This window comes from Chlorocebus sabaeus, chromosome 3 (assembly GCF_047675955.1).
Source record: "Chlorocebus sabaeus isolate Y175 chromosome 3, mChlSab1.0.hap1, whole genome shotgun sequence".
NCBI lineage: Eukaryota > Metazoa > Chordata > Mammalia > Primates > Cercopithecidae > Chlorocebus > Chlorocebus sabaeus.
This window is the reverse complement of record NC_132906.1, coordinates 82,250,367-82,267,474: the sequence shown is the minus strand read 5'-3', so window position 1 is coordinate 82,267,474 and position 17,108 is coordinate 82,250,367. Positions and strand designations below refer to the sequence as shown.

The following is a 17,108-nucleotide window of genomic DNA, read 5'->3' as shown; positions in this document are numbered from 1 at the left end:
TAATTCATTTATCACCATACATGCTAAAGGCTGGTAGTCTCGCATTTTGTCAGGCATTAGAACTATCATATATGAACAGGAGGTAACAAAACTGCACTTCCTAGAAGACAGTCTGTAATGTGTTCTAATCACAGAAGCAAAGAGCTATTCCCTCTTTCCCCAAATTGGTCAAATGTAGGTCACTACACTTTCTATCACCATACATTTTCAACTTTTCTACTTTAAAACAACAACAGCAACAGACACTCCATACACAATAATCTAGCAAAATTGCTCTCAAACTGCACTGGTCAGTGGTTCTTTACTTTGAAGGCTCTCATTTCACACACAATACATAATTGTACCCACAAAATATTAGATGCTCACCTAGGAAAGATCATACATTGTAAGTTTAATAACTTAAGAAGTAGATGTAAAGTATAGGAGTGCCAAGGAAAATGAAACCCCTATACTTAGTATGGTGGTTTGATGGATGGAAGCTTTTCTTATTTCTCTTTAAGCACACAGTGAGCAAATGTGCCGTGCCATATTCTCATTGGTAAACCGAGGCTGTTCTCTGGAACTGGACACCATATATAATAACCAACGAGTGCAAATCTTTGTTTTTACCTCGAATAACATAGTTATCCAGTGCATCTGCCATTCTCTTCAGTGCCTCAGTTCTATCAGAGCCATATGTGATTAGCTAAAAACAAGTAAACAAAAAACTCAATATATATATATTTAGAACAATGTTAAATGATTCATTTTAGTAAAAATTAAAATATTTCATAACAGATATCTAAATATATCTTGAAATTTTATGATAGTTCAGTTTTCAATATGTCAATTATGATTTTTTAAGTATATAAATATTAGAATCAAGCTATTTCAGACTTTTCTCCTACATTTCATTATCATAGTAAAGAGTGATTTTACAAAAACAAAAATGTAACCAAAGTATAGAAAAAATTTAAAAGGAGATACAGCTAAATGTGAATATTTGAGATAGGATTTGAACATCTAGGGTAGTGGTGAAGATTAGATAAGACATTTTTTCCCTATTTTTCTGTGGTTTCCAAGTTTGATACCCTGAACAGCTAACAGTTTCTTTCTTTACTTTTTATTTTTTATTTTTGAGATGGAGTCTCGCTCTTTTGCCCTGGCTGGAGGGCAGCGGCGCAATCTCGGCTCACTGCAACCTCCGCCTCCCAGGTTCAAGCGATCCTCTCGCCTCAGCCTCTTGAGAAGCTGGGATTTCAGGCATGTGTAACCACGCCCAGTCAATTTTTTTGTATTTTTAGTAGAGACAGGGTTTTGCCATGTTGGCCTGGCTGGTCTCACACCCCTGACCTCAGGTGATCCACCCACCTCAGCCTCCCAAAGTGCTGGGATTACAGGTATGAGCCACTGTGTCCAGCCCTTAACACTTTCATAACTAACAAAAAAAGTAAAGTCTCAAAAATAAAAGTATAAAGAAAGAAGACGACTTAGAAATCATCCGCAGTTTTACACATAATATATACAGAAGCAAATGGTACTTTTTCAGAAATCAAAAAAACAGAAAAGTCTTACCATTCTACATGATTTAGTGCCTACTTATACGTATCTCTATAATTTAGCAATGAAATAAGACCTTAACTATTCATTAAAGATTTTTCTGACAGTTATTTTAGCCAATCTATAGATTGTCTTTATTTTAGTAGGTTTTACTAGCTCTTCAATATCAAGCAAATTTGAAAATTAATTTGTAGGCCATTTTTCTGAAGAGAAAAACATTCATCTAAAAATTGAGTATTTAAAAATCAACCTACAATATTTTTACATAGTTTTATTTTTAAATTAAATGGTGGTTCTCTAATAAACAAAAGACCTAAACTTTATTTTAATACTACTAATAACTTAGGCCAGGCACGGTGGCTCACGCTTGTAATCCCAGTACTTTCGGAGGCCGAGGCGGGTGGATTGCTTGAGCTCAGGAATTCAAGACCAGCCTCGGCAACATGATGAAACCCCATTTCTACAAAAGATATAAAAAAATAGCCCGGCATGGTAGTACACGCCTGTAGTCCCAGCTACTTGGGTGGCTAAGGCAGGTGGATCGCTTGAGCCTGGGAGGTCGAGGCTGCACTGAGCCAAGATTGTGACACTGTACTCCAGCCTGGGTGAAAAAGTGAGGCTCTATCATTTAAAAAAAAAGCACTAAAACCTTAACTGAAAAAAGAAAGATAAAAAATGGTTTGTTTAGGCCGGGCGCGGTGGCTCAAGCCTGTAATCCCAGCACTTTGGGAGGCCGAGACGGGCGGATCACGAGGTCAGGAGATCGAGACCATCCTGGCTAACCCGGTGAAACCCCGTCTCTACTAAAAATACAAAAAACTAGCCGGGCGAGGTGGCGGGCGCCTGTAGTCCCAGCTACTCCGGAGGCTGAGGCAGGAGAATGGCGTAAACCCGGGAGGCGGAGCTTGCAGTGAGCTGAGATCCGGCCACTGCAGTCCAGCCCGGGCTACAGAGCAAGACTCCGTCTCAAAAAAAAAAAAAAAAAAAAAAAAAAAAAAAAAAAAAAAAATGGTTTGTTTACTGCAACGACAACATTAAAAAGGACACTTGGGGAAAAGCCATCTTGACAAACAGGGTTCAATAAAGAAATCATTCCTCAATACAGATGTATCACTTCAGAGAACACAGATTTTCAAAATAAAATCCATAATCTGGCCGGGCGCGGTGGCTCACGCCTGTAATTCCAACACTTTGGGAGGCCAAGGCAGGCGGATCACAAGGTCAGGAGATGGAGACCATCCTGGCTAACAAGGTGAAACCCCGTCTCTACTAAAAGTAAAAAAATTAGCTGGGCTTGGTGGCACAAGCCTGTAGTCCCAGCTACTCGGGCGGCTGAGGCAAGAGAATCGCTTGAAGCTGAGGTCGGGGGCGGAGCTTGCAGTAAGGTGAGATCGCGCCACTACACTCCAGCCTGGGGGACAGAGCGAGACTCCATCTCAAAAAAAAAAAAATAAAATAAAAATAAAATCCACAATCTTAATTATTACAGCATTTTAAATTTTATAAGGTTTTATGCATTTAAAGATGCAAAAATTCAAGGTTAAAAATCCAAAAATTCAATTCATTTATTCTGGAAAGTCAAACTTCAAAAAGACAGGTGGCCAAAATGAATCTTATACTCTTATATCAAATCTACTTACGTAATTGGAAATTTGTAAAAACTGAAAAGATCAAAAAGTACTCTAACAAACACTGCCTATCAGCCCAACTCTTGCCATTCATTCTTACTGTCATCTCAGGTAATTTCTGCCAATGGCCAAAAAAGAAACCTTAATTCCTTCTCATTGCGATGAGTTAGGGTGGCACCATTGGTTAGATGTTTATTATTACTACCGTTCATGCACATGTGTGATGGTGGTGATATGACATAGTTGGGGAGGAGGAGTACTGCAAACTAACATAATGCTGAACTTTCTCTCAAGAGAAAAAACTGCTCTGCTTTCGCATTACATCAGTGCATAATTAGTTGTTCATAGCATATGATGCAGATAAAGGCCCAGTTCCAGACTTTTTAAATATCACTGATTTTTCAGAAGAAATCAAATAATCCATTAAGAAATTAAACTAACTTTTGAAATCATAGGATCATAATAAATGCTAATATCACTTCCTGGTTGGATGCCACTGTCAACTCGGACCTGGGAGAAAAAGAGAAAAAAAAAAAGTAATTCATAGTGTGTAGATATTTTTTTGTAATCACAAATTTCATTTCCATGGAGAAAATGGATAGAGAATTTCAATCTCACATAACATTTTAAGTTCTGGAAAATAGGAAAACAACCTAAAATCTTGATCCGTTAATACGCAATGCAACACATTTTTTGGTCTGCCACTGAATGAAGAAACTAAGAAATAGCAAAAAAAATAAAAAATGAAGACTTCCTATATCACTATGCCAGGATGCTGTGGCTCTCTGACGGCGTCTTCCCGCTGAAGCATGGCATGGACGATGCCCTTGCTAACTGCACTCCCCACCGGACCCTTCTAAGCCTGCCAGTGAGGCCCCTAGTCAAGCCTGCTCCTCAGCTCCATAGGAACGTGGGCCTGGGCCTTTCATGTCTGTAACACTTTCCTTTTTTGCCTCACCCTCTCCACTGTAAAACACTATTTTTCTGTTAGTGTTGGTCCCCTGAGGCTTTAATGTTTACACAGCTTTTCCTATGGCTTTGCTTTGTAAAGCCCCAATTAGAGTTCTGATTTTGTGATTTTCAGGGGGTGTGGGGTAGGGGGATAGCACAAGTTCAAAATATTCTTTTGAAGAGGCTGATTGCTGTTAACCAGCCAACGAGTGAGTTAGTACATCGCTGATTCTTGTTTTCATTTCCCAGTTTGATACCAGCAGCAAGGCACGGAGGTTAGCCATGCAAAACTTTAAAAATGAGCAGTTACTGAGGACAGAATATTTATTAAATGATTTGAAAGAAGTTTTGGAATCTGAAGTATTTAAAAGCTAATCAAAATACTTCAGACCGTCAGGCACATCCTAGGGGTCTTGAGGACGGAGGAACTGAATCAAAGCTGCTGGAACAGCAGGACTTTGATGCCCAACGTTGTAAAGGGGTGGGAAGAGAAGAGCGGAAGCTCACGTAGCCTTCCACCTGTGGGAAGAAGCCTTCCTAATAAACAGCAGCTCATCTGTCTGCAGCAAGGCAGAAAAAGGTCAACACAGCGGCTGTTAGGCCTTTAATATTTTAATTTAGGCAATTATCAAGGGACCACATGTAGAACCTCTTGTCTAGGATATCCACATGAGGGTATAATGATGGCTTTATTATACGGTGACATCAGAAGACAAGCTATAGTTTCATTTTCTTAAAATTCACACTACTATTATTCTCTTTGTAAGGTTGTAAAAGGAACACTATAACATACCTGAGGGGCTTTTATTTCTGTATTTGCAAGCACAAACAAAAATACAGATATCTGTGTTCGTATTCACATTCATACACAAAAATCTTAATTTTAAACAAAAATCATTCAGCACACTTACGAAATATACTTGGCTTTCTATTTTCTGAAAACATATTTCAGGACATAAACTGATGTTCTATGAAATTCACAGTGTTGACAAAAACTAGAAAAAAATTAATGGAGCAGCTTTAAAAGCAATAAAATAACAATCTACCTTTTCCCCACATTAAATAGCCCCAAAATGGCAACTAGTAATCAGGTTACATAAACAGAAAAGATAACTGTGAGTTTTCATTTTCTTAATTTTAATACCAAAAAGTGAAAGAGCTAATTTGACCACTATGTCATCTTTAAAACCATAGCATGCTTGCTAATGCTGTGTTTAAAAATAAGACTGATACAAGTTTTAAAACTTCTGACTTTAACTACATCCTATCAAATAAGACTGATACAAGTTCTAAAATTTCTGACTTTAACTACATCCTATCATCTGCTATATAAACTGCTACTAAGCTAGGAGGAACTTAGATGTTCAACCCACAAATAAAATAACATAGACAATAAAGAATATTTATTACATTCTTCTATAGTTCCTTACTTAAAACTTCTGTTGCCTTGAATAATATCATCCTATAAGGTGTTACCTAGAGCTCTTAAATGTAACTGTGTTATTTACTAATATTATGATCACAGAAGTTATATCATCTTAACTTTAAAATACACAGGATAAAATCAAGATATATATAATAAACATGTATCTTTATAGAAGCAAATCAGTATTTTCAATTAAAAACTGTACCACAGTATGAAAACTCTGATTTATAATTTACTATTTATGCTGTTTTTTCCAAGTAATAATCAGCTATATTTTTATTTCTTAACAACCAATGTGAAGTCAGATCAAGTCTCCATTCCTCCATGAAAGGCTATACAAATTTGCACTGAAAGCTTTAAGAAAAAAGTCAAATGAAATCAGAACCAAATTTCTGAGCAGAACAAAATTGTGGTCTGAAAATAACAAATTTACAAAAGATGATGATCAAAAATAAAAAAGGAAATATTCACCTCTGCCATATTAATAAATGTCAGCCTTAATGAAGCATGTGAAAAGTACAAACCATAAGTTAGCTCTTAAGCATGCATTCTTGTGACCAAAAATGGTAAGAGCCAAAAATTGTTTTCTAAGGTAAACTGACTGCTCTAGTTTTAATAAGGCAAGGAAGAAAAACAAACAGTAACAACCACAACAAAACACCCAAGCACCTCTGTACGAGATTCTCAAACCATTGCTCAGAAACCTCTCGCATAATTAAAATTTCTGTCCTTAGTACCACAGTGGACCCTGTGAAACTATCAGACGTCTCCCACCCTTCATTCTCAATTCACCTCTCCCCCTAAACACAACTCCCAGCCCGCCATGTCTACCTGACAAGTGACAGCCCAATCTGATTAAATGCTTCCAAGGGAGGGGACTTGTGGGCCTCCATGACAGGCCAAAAGTGATCACCATGGAGATACATAATTACAGCTGTCAACGCATCTACTGTCCTGCTGACATCAATTTGATTGCTCCCAGCAATAATGATAGACAAAGCTTAGTGTGCACTCTCCGGCACCCAATCACTTTATCTATTCCTTGGTCCATTTAGCTGACATGCAACATTCACACAAGCAAATAACAGCAGTAAGCAGAACATTTAAGGCATTTTAATTGTTTTTTCTTTCTATGGATGGCTCACAACTGCAAATGTTATTACATAAAACTCCTGCTGCAGCATTAATTGAAGAAAGATTTGGTGGGACGAAGACTGTAGGGGGTATAGTTTGTCCATTATCACTTGCACTTTCAACAGGTCTCACATTTGAAAATTGCAAATTGCAAAAACTTGCAAGGGCAAAATGTTTGACATCTTGTTAGCTATTACAACATGGTGAAAACTTCTAACGACTAGAGTAATCATTATGAATTCTTATTTAATACTTCTTTTGTTTGATTAAAGAAGTATTTAGATATGTCCCTATGATACTTGTTTTCTCATCTGCTATTTAACGTCACATAATGCCTGTTAAATCTTTACAATTTTTTTTCTGCCTTCTGGCTTTGAACACAGCATGGAGTCTCCAAGCCTAGAAAGGGTCAAGTCCCTTTAGAAAGCACATGGGCAAAAACAATTTAAAAAGTGAAATAAATCATATATCCAATAACATCTTCAGATTTAGAATTCTTCCTGTAATCTTTCACCATCTTCATGCCAGTAATCAAAATGAATAATCTGAATATTCACAGATGGTACAGCCTTGTCATCTACTAGCTAACATAATGTCATATATATATGGGCTTATTACCTTAAGAAAAAGGGTATGTCCTTGTTCTTTTTTTGCAACAAAAACTACTTTTAAAATAGCTATTAAATATAGAAGAGCTATGGAATAAAATGGACAGTGGTCACTTTTCTTCAACTGATATAAATAATATGTACTCCTTAAAGTCCATGAGGTTTAATAGACTGAGACACACTTTGTTTGCCTTAATCAATTCAATTTCCTTAAATTTCAATTAAGGAACTGATTTTGTGCTTGAATTTCTTGACAAGTGACTATATAGCAGGGTTGGATTAGACTCACTGAAAAGATTAAATTGTAACACAAAACATCATTTCTCATTCTTAGGATTCACAGTCTTTTTTATTATAATTTTCAAAAGAATTGGGAACACTGTAAGCTATCATTTATATCATCAGATGTCTCCAGGCTTCCCCTGTCCAGTGGCTCCTGACTTTCTTGAATACCGCAAAATACTGAAAAAAATTTGTTTTCAACACAAAAACCATGATTCCCATGAATTTCACTTGTCCTTCAATTTACACCCTTTGGTGTTGACATGCTTTAACATAAAAGTATGACATAAATCACGAGTGTAACCCCTCAGCTGGTATTACAGCTTAATGACTTACACCAGGTAGATGTAATGGTTCTTGGTACTGAGACAATCTCCCAATAGATGGTAAACCAAAAGACTTGTAGGGGTCCTGAAAGTTCAAAGGAAAGGAAGCACAGTCTTTGAAATATAAATCAGCACAAGTAAGGTTAAATATTTACACAATGAAGAACCATTTATAGGTCTATTTTCGACATATGGTATTTACCAAATCACAGATTTCAGAATATTATTGTCTTTTACTCTAGACAACTTAGAATGTACTTAAAAATCAAACAGAACTGTAAGCAGAATTTAGCCTGACCTTGTTCATACTTTATTGAAATTGGTAAAATTCCAACATTTTATAAAACTTCTTAGAATGCCTTGGGCAAAAAATAAAATAACCTAGGCCCTACATCAAAACATACTCAAGTTTAGAACAACAAATGTGGTACACTAAAGATATTTGTTTTTCTTACTTCTCAAACAGCTCACATATGGTAAAACTTGAGAATTTGGGTTCTTCAAATAAAGACCTGAAAAAAAAAACTTTGCACATGCTACTAGATATGTACTTCATTTGTAAATAACTTAGATCATCAGAATAAACAGGTTCAATGTCATAAGAATGAAAGCAATACTACTTAAAATATGAAAAAAGCAAAAGCAATACAGTCATGCCAAAACATATTTTTGAACTCCTTGAAAAATATTTCAAACCAGCTTTCAGTATTCTTAAATACAGACATTGATTTATTTTTAATCTTGACAGACATTTTTGCTGTCGAAAAGTAAAAATAGTACAAATGTTACCTTGCATTCTTGTTTTAGTCATTTGAAAAAAGCATTTAAAAGTACTGAACTGAGAGTTTACGAGTAAAACCCATAATTAAAATTATAAATTAAGAGTACAAGTTTTACTTAAAGCTTTACAATTTAAATTTTGATTGTTATTTTCATATAATAATAAAGGAGAAAATTATACAAAAAACAATGTTGGGAAAACTTTTAAGTATCCGATCAACAACTAATGTGTACCCAAGGTGGGCATTTAAAAAAAAAAACCCGTGGAAATAAATGTTACTTCTTGTTAGTGTTGTTTGAAAATAAACAAAGAAAATGCAAACAAAACAAAAACCATGGTCCATTGAAGCTCAAGAATATTTAACTAATGCTTTTGTTGCCTCTTAAAGGATTGGTAGCTATTTCCCCATCTACAAATACATGACAATTAACTAAACCCAATTATTTAAAACTATCTGGAATTAGGTCAAAATTATCTAATTTTTTTCTGGTTTAATTACGGATTACACAATCCAATAGTTGGCAACGTTATAAAACCCTAACTTTACCTCATTGTTTGGCTATACCAGGTCTCATGACTCTGGACACAACCACCATCCTTCCTCCCAACACCATTCATTTTTACCTCAGCATAAACCCGACATTCAACTGCCCAGCCGTTGATGGGAATATCAGCTTGTTTGTGTCTGAGAGGGTAGCCCTTAGCAACACGGATCATTTCTTGGACTAGGTCCAGGCCAGTAATGCATTCTGTGACAGGATGCTCAACCTGCAAAGCCAAGGTCTGCCAGTCAGTAGGTGTAGAAAAAGATAAATAAATAGAAACAAGAAAAATCACAAAAGTTTTTGGGTAAAATGAAGTTAATTAGATGTAACATTTAAACATACTTGACGAAAAACTCTTGAGCTAGGGGAATAACATGAAAGAATGAACACAATACACAAATCATAAAAAAAAAAAACTAACGCCTAAAAGTATTTGTAAACTATCTGTATTATTTTTCTCAATTTTGATTTATTTGTGGTCAACAATATTTAAGAATTTTAATTTTGAAACTAATTCTTAACCAAAAAACTATACATTTATTTCACTGCAATCTTCGATGTGGTTGATAATCAACCTATTCTGCTGCACTTAACATGGCATCCAGAGGGGCAGCTTATGATTTTCCAAAGCGTTAGTCCACCCTGAGTCTCACCCACTTGCATGCTTTCACTAACCCGTCCTGACAAGCAGCCAGATTAGTGTAATCTTGCATCAAGGCAGCGTAGCAGAAGGGAGCAGATGGATCCTTCAGGTTGCTTTCCCTCCACACTGACTTGGGTAATGCTTAGCAGGCACAATTGCAAAACGGAGCCAGTGTGATCGCTCTGCCCTCTCAGCAAATTGCTGATAACTACTTGGGCTGATGCTGTCATGCAAGTACCTGGCCTTCTGCACTAACACAGGAGATATGTATGTACAAAAACATGTGCTGACTTATAGATACACAAACAAGGATACATGTCAACAAAAACTTGGTGGATCACTTAGAAATTCTTAACCTTGAGTTAAGAATTTAAGAATTTAAGTTAATAATTAAGAATTTAATTCCACTTAAGTCACTGGGAAAGAGTGAATTATCTACCTTTCATCTAAAACCTTGAATAAGTTCTAAGAATTTAAACAAAACTTTGGCCGCATCTGCTGCTTTGATGTCATTTTTTTCTCATAAAAACTAAGTATCTTCTAAATGCACTTCACAATAGTTTCTTTATCATGACATGTCATACTTCATACACTCTGACACAGGAAAAGGTCAGTGAACAAACGAATTATCTTCCCATCTTCAACTACACTAATTGAAGGACAGGACTTAGTCATTATAATAATCTTGAAGCTTATTATAAGCAGACAATGCCATAGTCTTAAAAAAAAAGCTTTGTAAAAATAAACAGATGGCATCCATAATTAGCTTTGTGTGTGTTATGAGTTTGTTTACAGTTTCAACAACATTTTAAGACATTTTGACATAATTTTAATGACAAATCATCACTAAAATAAGCATCTACCCTTCGTAAAATAAATGTGACACTAAATAAAGATCTTATTAGGTAGTTTAAAATATGTACCTTTGAAAACAAATTATGATTTTGTAAGAACCAAGACTCTATAAGATAAATATAATAAGAAAGTAACTAGCAAAAAAAAAAGAAACCCTCTATTATTACTAGAAACCAATTTCATGTGAGAAAGCATCTCAGCACTCTACTCAAGAGGTGAACCTGGATGGGTGTGGTGCTTCATGCCTGTCATCCCAGCACTTTGGGAGGCCAAGACGGGAGAATCACTTGAGGTCAGGAGTTTGAGACCAGCCTGGTCAACATGACGAAACCCCGTCTCTACCAAAAATAAAAAAATTTAGCCAGGTGTGGTGGCACACGCCTGTAGTCCCAGCTACTCAGGAGGCAGAGGCACGAGAATTGCTGGAACACGGGAGGAGGTTGCAGTGAGCCGAGATTGCACCACTGCACTTCAGTCTGGGTGACAGAGCGATACTCCATCTCAAAAAAAAAAAAAAAAGAAAAGAAAAAAAAGAGGTGAACCTACTATGTGCCAAGTGCTTTACATCAATACTATTCACACATCCCTGATAGACAAAAAGACAATTTTAAGAGTTAAGTGAACCATTCAGTTTCCTCTTTCTATGACCAGTGCCCATATAAGCATATACCATATACAAGGCAAATAAATATATATTGAATGAATGAACAACAAATACAGATTCACACCTATAGTAAGTGGTCGAGATGGAGCTGGAACTTATCTCACTGCAGAGATGACGTTATCTTCCTGATCTTCCTGACAGAAATATATATGAAAGAAATGTATGCATAAAAGTATATGCAATGGCTATACAATTATGTATACATATCTTTTTAAAAGTATATTACTATCAAGGTTTCAAGATCCAAATTTGAAGATGGATCTATAACTGTGTAGGAAAATAGGTACATCAGATCCACTTTGAATGTGATCCAAAAGTAGACCCACTGTGTTCTAAACTTAAGTCATATAACAGATCCATAACATTTTACAGTCTAAATTAGGGAGCTACAAGTAATTCAAATTAGAAGCAACTAAGCAGATAACTAAAATAACAAGCTGCTAAAGGTAAAATCCTTACTAACAGAAATTTTAAAAAACATTTACCTTTTGACAAGTACTGCATAAGTCCACAAAATAGTCTAACTTGCTTGAATTTTCCAGGTAAAAGAAATCAACTTCTTTAAAGTAAAACTTAAAATTTTAAACATTTTCGAAAGAAATCCTTCTAAATACATAGGATTCCAAAGCTACTCCACAGGATATGAAACCTTTCCTTTAGATTGTGTTATTACCAGAAATCTTATAAGTACAACATTGCTTAAATAATCACAAATATCCCTCTATTCCCAAATGCTTAGCAACGGTTTCTCTCTATAAGTTAAGCTCAATACTTAAGTGATAGAACAGGGTTATATGAAGGAACAAAAGGACGGAAGGAAGGAAGGAAGGAAGGAAGGAAGGAAGGAAGGAAGGAAGGAAGGAAGGAAGGAAGGGAGGGAGGGAGGGAGGGAGGGAGGGAGGGAGGGACAGCAGAACGGATGGAAGGAAGGGCAGAAGGACAGACAGAAGGACGGACTGAAGGAAGGGAGGGAAAAGATGGTTAACTTGACCAAAAGGTTATAAAAATAAAAAAACAAAAAAGTCAAAAATTAGAGTGTGGTAAACCAACAAGTTCATCTTGTCCCACTTAGAAGAAAAATGTAACTACAGAAGTCTGATGCTAATAAGCATCTGTTGTGAGGGCTATTATGTGGGGGGAAAAGGTTTCTGTGTCACTTCCATTTGGGAAACACCGGGTTAATCTCAGTTCAACAGATTGTTTAGGAAAGACTCTTGTCATTAGCATGCCCATATGTCCTGTGACTCTCCTAGAGAAGGGCCTTGTGCAGCACTTCCTCCTCCTTTTGCAAAGCACCTTTATGAGTTGCCAAGTCCATGGAACACGCTTTTGGAAACAAGGCCTTAAAAACATTCAAAATACAAGATGGAATTTCCTTATTGTTACTCCATCCTCAACACACAAATATTTTAGAACCTGGTTTCATATGTTTTTCCTACCCGACAGCAATGCGCTCATTCTAAAAAGCACACAAATCAGGGATCCACCAGAGAGCACTGTTTTGCATTGTTAACATATTAGCATGTGAATATATAAATCTTGGGATTTAGTGAGCAACAGTAAGCCCGAACCCCCACGCAAAAAAAAAAAAAAAAAAAAAAAAAATCCCATTCACAAAAAAGGAGTAAGCCCTACCAAGTCATAATACCTGAGTCCTCAAAGACAAATTTCTCAAGGGAGTGCCACACTGCAGAGTCTAACAGTTGTTGATAAATTCATTTGTATCGGTTACATCGATAGCTCACCATGAATCTTTTGTTCAAACACATACAAAAAATTATCAAATGCCACATTATAGGACATAATCATGCCTCATAATATCCCATGCCATTATCATCCTCATGTACTAGAATAAACATGTCTAGTTCCATACACCTACGCTAGATGGTAACAATCGGCTGGCTTTTTATAGATCTACTTGCTATTTTAATTTAGTTTTGTCTTCTTAATCACCATCAAGCTGTCACTATTAGCATTGTGTCCAAACCTCTTACCACTCCCTCTTGCTCATCTGTTGCTTCAAATTTATTTCCCAAAATATAACTAAGCTTGTCAAATGCAACTGTGAGGTAAATTAGGTTGTGCTTCATCTCTGAGTGCTTAATGTATCTCATTTCGGTAGCAGAATAAGCTTAGGAAAACTAAATCTCCTTGGCACTGTGCTGTTACCTACGTCATGATTCTAAAAATTATAACAACAAACTCTGATACTGCCATTGTCATCTTTAGCCTATTCCTCATTAAATACAAACTAGGAAGTATGCTAAAGCTAGTGAGTGAAACTATGCTGGGCTATTTACAGAGTCTCAAAGTATCTCCCTATAAGATACTTTATCAAGGACAAATGGAAAAATAGAAAGTCTACAGTGTAGAAATGCCAGAGACACCTCCTTAACCAAGCCAACACCACCAATAACGGGATAAAGAGACACTTCATGCTACCAACATGGTGCTCACAGACGGACAGTGTCAGTTCTGCAGTATTCCTGCCCAGAATGCAAAGACTGAATCTAGTACACAAGAAAAGAGACAAACCTAAAATGAGTGACATTTTATAAGATAAATGCTTTATGCTCTTAAAAAATGTTAAGATCACAACTGACCAAAAGACTAAGGATTATTCCAGATTGAGAGAGAAGAAAGAGATATAACAACTAAATGCAATGCAGGATGCTGAGCCAGATTTCTTTTTTTCTTTTACCACAAAAGGCATTAATGAGGCAACTGGGGAAATTTGAATATAGTCCCTAAATTGGACAACAGTAATACGTTAATGTTCAAATCTTGATTTTGATAATGGTGCTATAGTTACACAAGAAAATGTTCTTGTTTTTAGGAAGTACAGACATATTTAGGAGTAAAGGGGCACCAGGCCTGCAACTTACTCTGAAATGTTTCCAGTAAATACAGATACAGATAGAAAGATAAAGCAAATATGGTAAATATGAGCAAAGTGTATTCAGAAATTACCTGTAATATTTTTACAACTTTTCTGTGAGTCTGAACTCATTTCAAAATTTAAAGTTAAGAAAAATATAGCAGGGTATGGTGGCTCACCCCTATAATCCCAGAACTCTGGGAGGACAACCCAGGTGGATATTTTGAGCCTAGGAGTTTGACAGCAGAATGGGTAACACGGCAAAACCTTGTCTTCATTAAAAAAAAAAATACAAAAAACTTCAGCCAGGCATGGTGACGCAAGCCTGTAGTCCCAGCTAATTGGGAGGCTGAGGTGGGAGAATCACCTGAGCCTGGGAAGTCGAGGCTGCAGTGAGGCAAAATCGAACCACTGCACTCCAGTCTGGGAGATGGGACTGAGACCCTGCCCCAAAAAAATAAAAAATAAAAAAGTTACTAGAAATAAAAATAGTGTCCCTAGAAAGACTTGTTTTTCATATCACCAAACATCATTAAAAATAAAGACATCTGACTTCATCAACATTCTTGTCAGAATCCTCCCACTATGTTAAATAAAAATAGTTATACAATAGCAGATAGTTTGTGCGATATGTTTCCTCTGACCTAAACTTTTAAATATTTTACTGTGATGTTTACCTAATAATTCCTAACACTTTCAGGATCAGTAAATGAGTAACAGGCAAGTCATCCTGAAGGGGAGCAAGATTCAAGGAAATTTTAATTATATACTTGAGTTGACTTGAAATGAAAAATTAAAACTGAGGAAAGTTAGTTTTAAGGGAAAAGGAGAAAAGTCACAACATGTAAAAAGAAGTCAGAAGGATGCACTGTGTATTAACTTGGCCACTGTGAGGAGGAGGCTGATGAGAAGTATTAAAAATTCCTTCAACAGTGGGATATTTGCAGTTAGAACTGTTTGGTAGCTGGTAAGTAGTGGCCCAGCTGCTTAGTCAAAGCAGAAACTGCCCCTAAAAGTGTAAGGCCCACCATAGATAAGTATAAGCAACATCAGTGTGGCACTTTGAAATGTACAAAATCCTTCCACACATGCACAAACTTCTTCAATACATCACTGTCATTTAATAGAGAAGGCATAGGAGATTGCTCTCAAGATACGGTGTGGTGAGAGAATGGTGAAATTTTTTGTTATCAAAATAATGTTCTTTTAAATTAACAAAATTTTAAGTGACATTTTTATTCAATATATCCCATCTAAACTGACAGATATTACAAAGACTTTTTTTTTGAAAGCTATCTTTTGTAAGCAGAACTTGCTGGATTCAACTTAGCAAAGTAGTTTAGTGTGATTACCCATTGAAATATGAGGAAACTGTCCCATTACATAAAATTCAGTTTCATAAGTGTTTGGCATAATAGGCCTCTGTCTTTGTAGTTTGTTGCTATTCCAGCCTGAAAGGATGGTCAATGCCATTATTTTTGGTTCTGCTCTGTCTGTTCAGAAAGATTCTGCTCTTTCTGTTCACAGAACGGAATCTAGCATGTACCTACTAAAATTCTGAAGCTCTACCTCCTGAGAATACAGGATTTCAAAATAAAGATCTAAAGTTATTAGATTTTGATCCACAGCACTCAAGGATAAAAAGCATGTTGGGAAATAGGCCCCAACACATCACTCCTATAAACTCACCTTGGAAATAATGGTTATATTCAAGAGTGACCATAAAAACTGAACAGATTCTATTATAGGGCTCCCCTGATGACCCCAAGAATAATAATCACATGAAGAAACGATAAGGAAATTGTTATTGGCTAAACTGTGTCCCCCCTGCCCCAAAATTCCTATGTTGAAGTCCTAGACCCACTACCTCAGAGTTGACCACATTTGGAGGCATGGTCTTTAAAGAGGTGATTAGGTTAAAATGAGATCATTAGAGTGGGTCCTAATCCAGCATGACTGGTATCCTCGTAAGAAGAGAAGATCAGGACCCAGACAACACAAGGCACAGAGGAGAGGCCACATGAAGACACAGGGAGAGGATGGCCACCCACAAGCAATGAGAACAGCCTCCAAAAGAAACCGACCCTGTTGGCCCCTGGATTTTGGACTTCCAGCCTCCAGAACTGTGAGAAAACACATTTTTGTTGTTTCAGCCACCCCAGTGTATGATACTTTGTTATGGCAGCCCTAGCAAACTAATACAAAGACCAGTTTTAAAAAGTTAAACATAGATCAAGAGTCTAGAACTCAGACAGCAAGATCATTTACAATATGCTTTAAAACAAAATCCCAATTGTAAGTGCCTGAAAGGCTTACCTATACATATCTGTACACCAAGAACTTCTTTCCTTCAACTTTCTACTAAGGTTTAGTAAACAATAAGGAAGAGTATAACACATCATACCTTCCATTCTCAGTTTCCCAGCACAAAATATGCCAAAACATCCCAACTCTGGCCTACTCTAAACAGCCTGAGAGCCCTGGCCTCTATCACTTTAAATATAATCAAAAAGGTCAACATTTGCTCACATCCAAAATGTCCCTTCTGACACGAATGAAATTTGACAATTAGTTAGAAATCCTTTTCCCAATAATTTCTCCTCATTCTTTCTACCAAACACTCCAACTCCATAAAAGACCAAAATCTTTTCATCTGGCAAGTCTAGAAATATTTTTTTTTAATCCAAAACTACTCTGAAATTAGAATATGGTATTTTTTCAATTATAGTCAATTGTTATAAACCAGAATTTAGGGTGCAATAGTTCTTAATTTTTAAACAAATGCAACACCAAAGGGCAAAATCAAGTTGCAAAAAAAGTTTCTGAAATCCTTCTGGAATATAAAGGT

General features: G+C 36.3%; 1 protein-coding gene across 1 annotated transcript in view; it reads right to left on the bottom strand.

Moving 5' to 3' along the window:
• Nucleotides 1-17,108, bottom strand: part of PCCA (propionyl-CoA carboxylase subunit alpha) — a 435,698-nt gene that overhangs the window by 223,319 nt on the left and 195,271 nt on the right. The window contains exons 13-16 of the mRNA XM_007960786.3: nt 9,300-9,443; nt 7,905-7,979; nt 3,609-3,677; nt 610-685 (exon numbers count right to left, since the gene is read on the bottom strand). Of these exons, the coding sequence (XP_007958977.1) occupies nt 610-685; nt 3,609-3,677; nt 7,905-7,979; nt 9,300-9,443 (364 nt within the window). The remainder of the gene's footprint in view (nt 1-609; nt 686-3,608; nt 3,678-7,904; nt 7,980-9,299; nt 9,444-17,108) is intronic.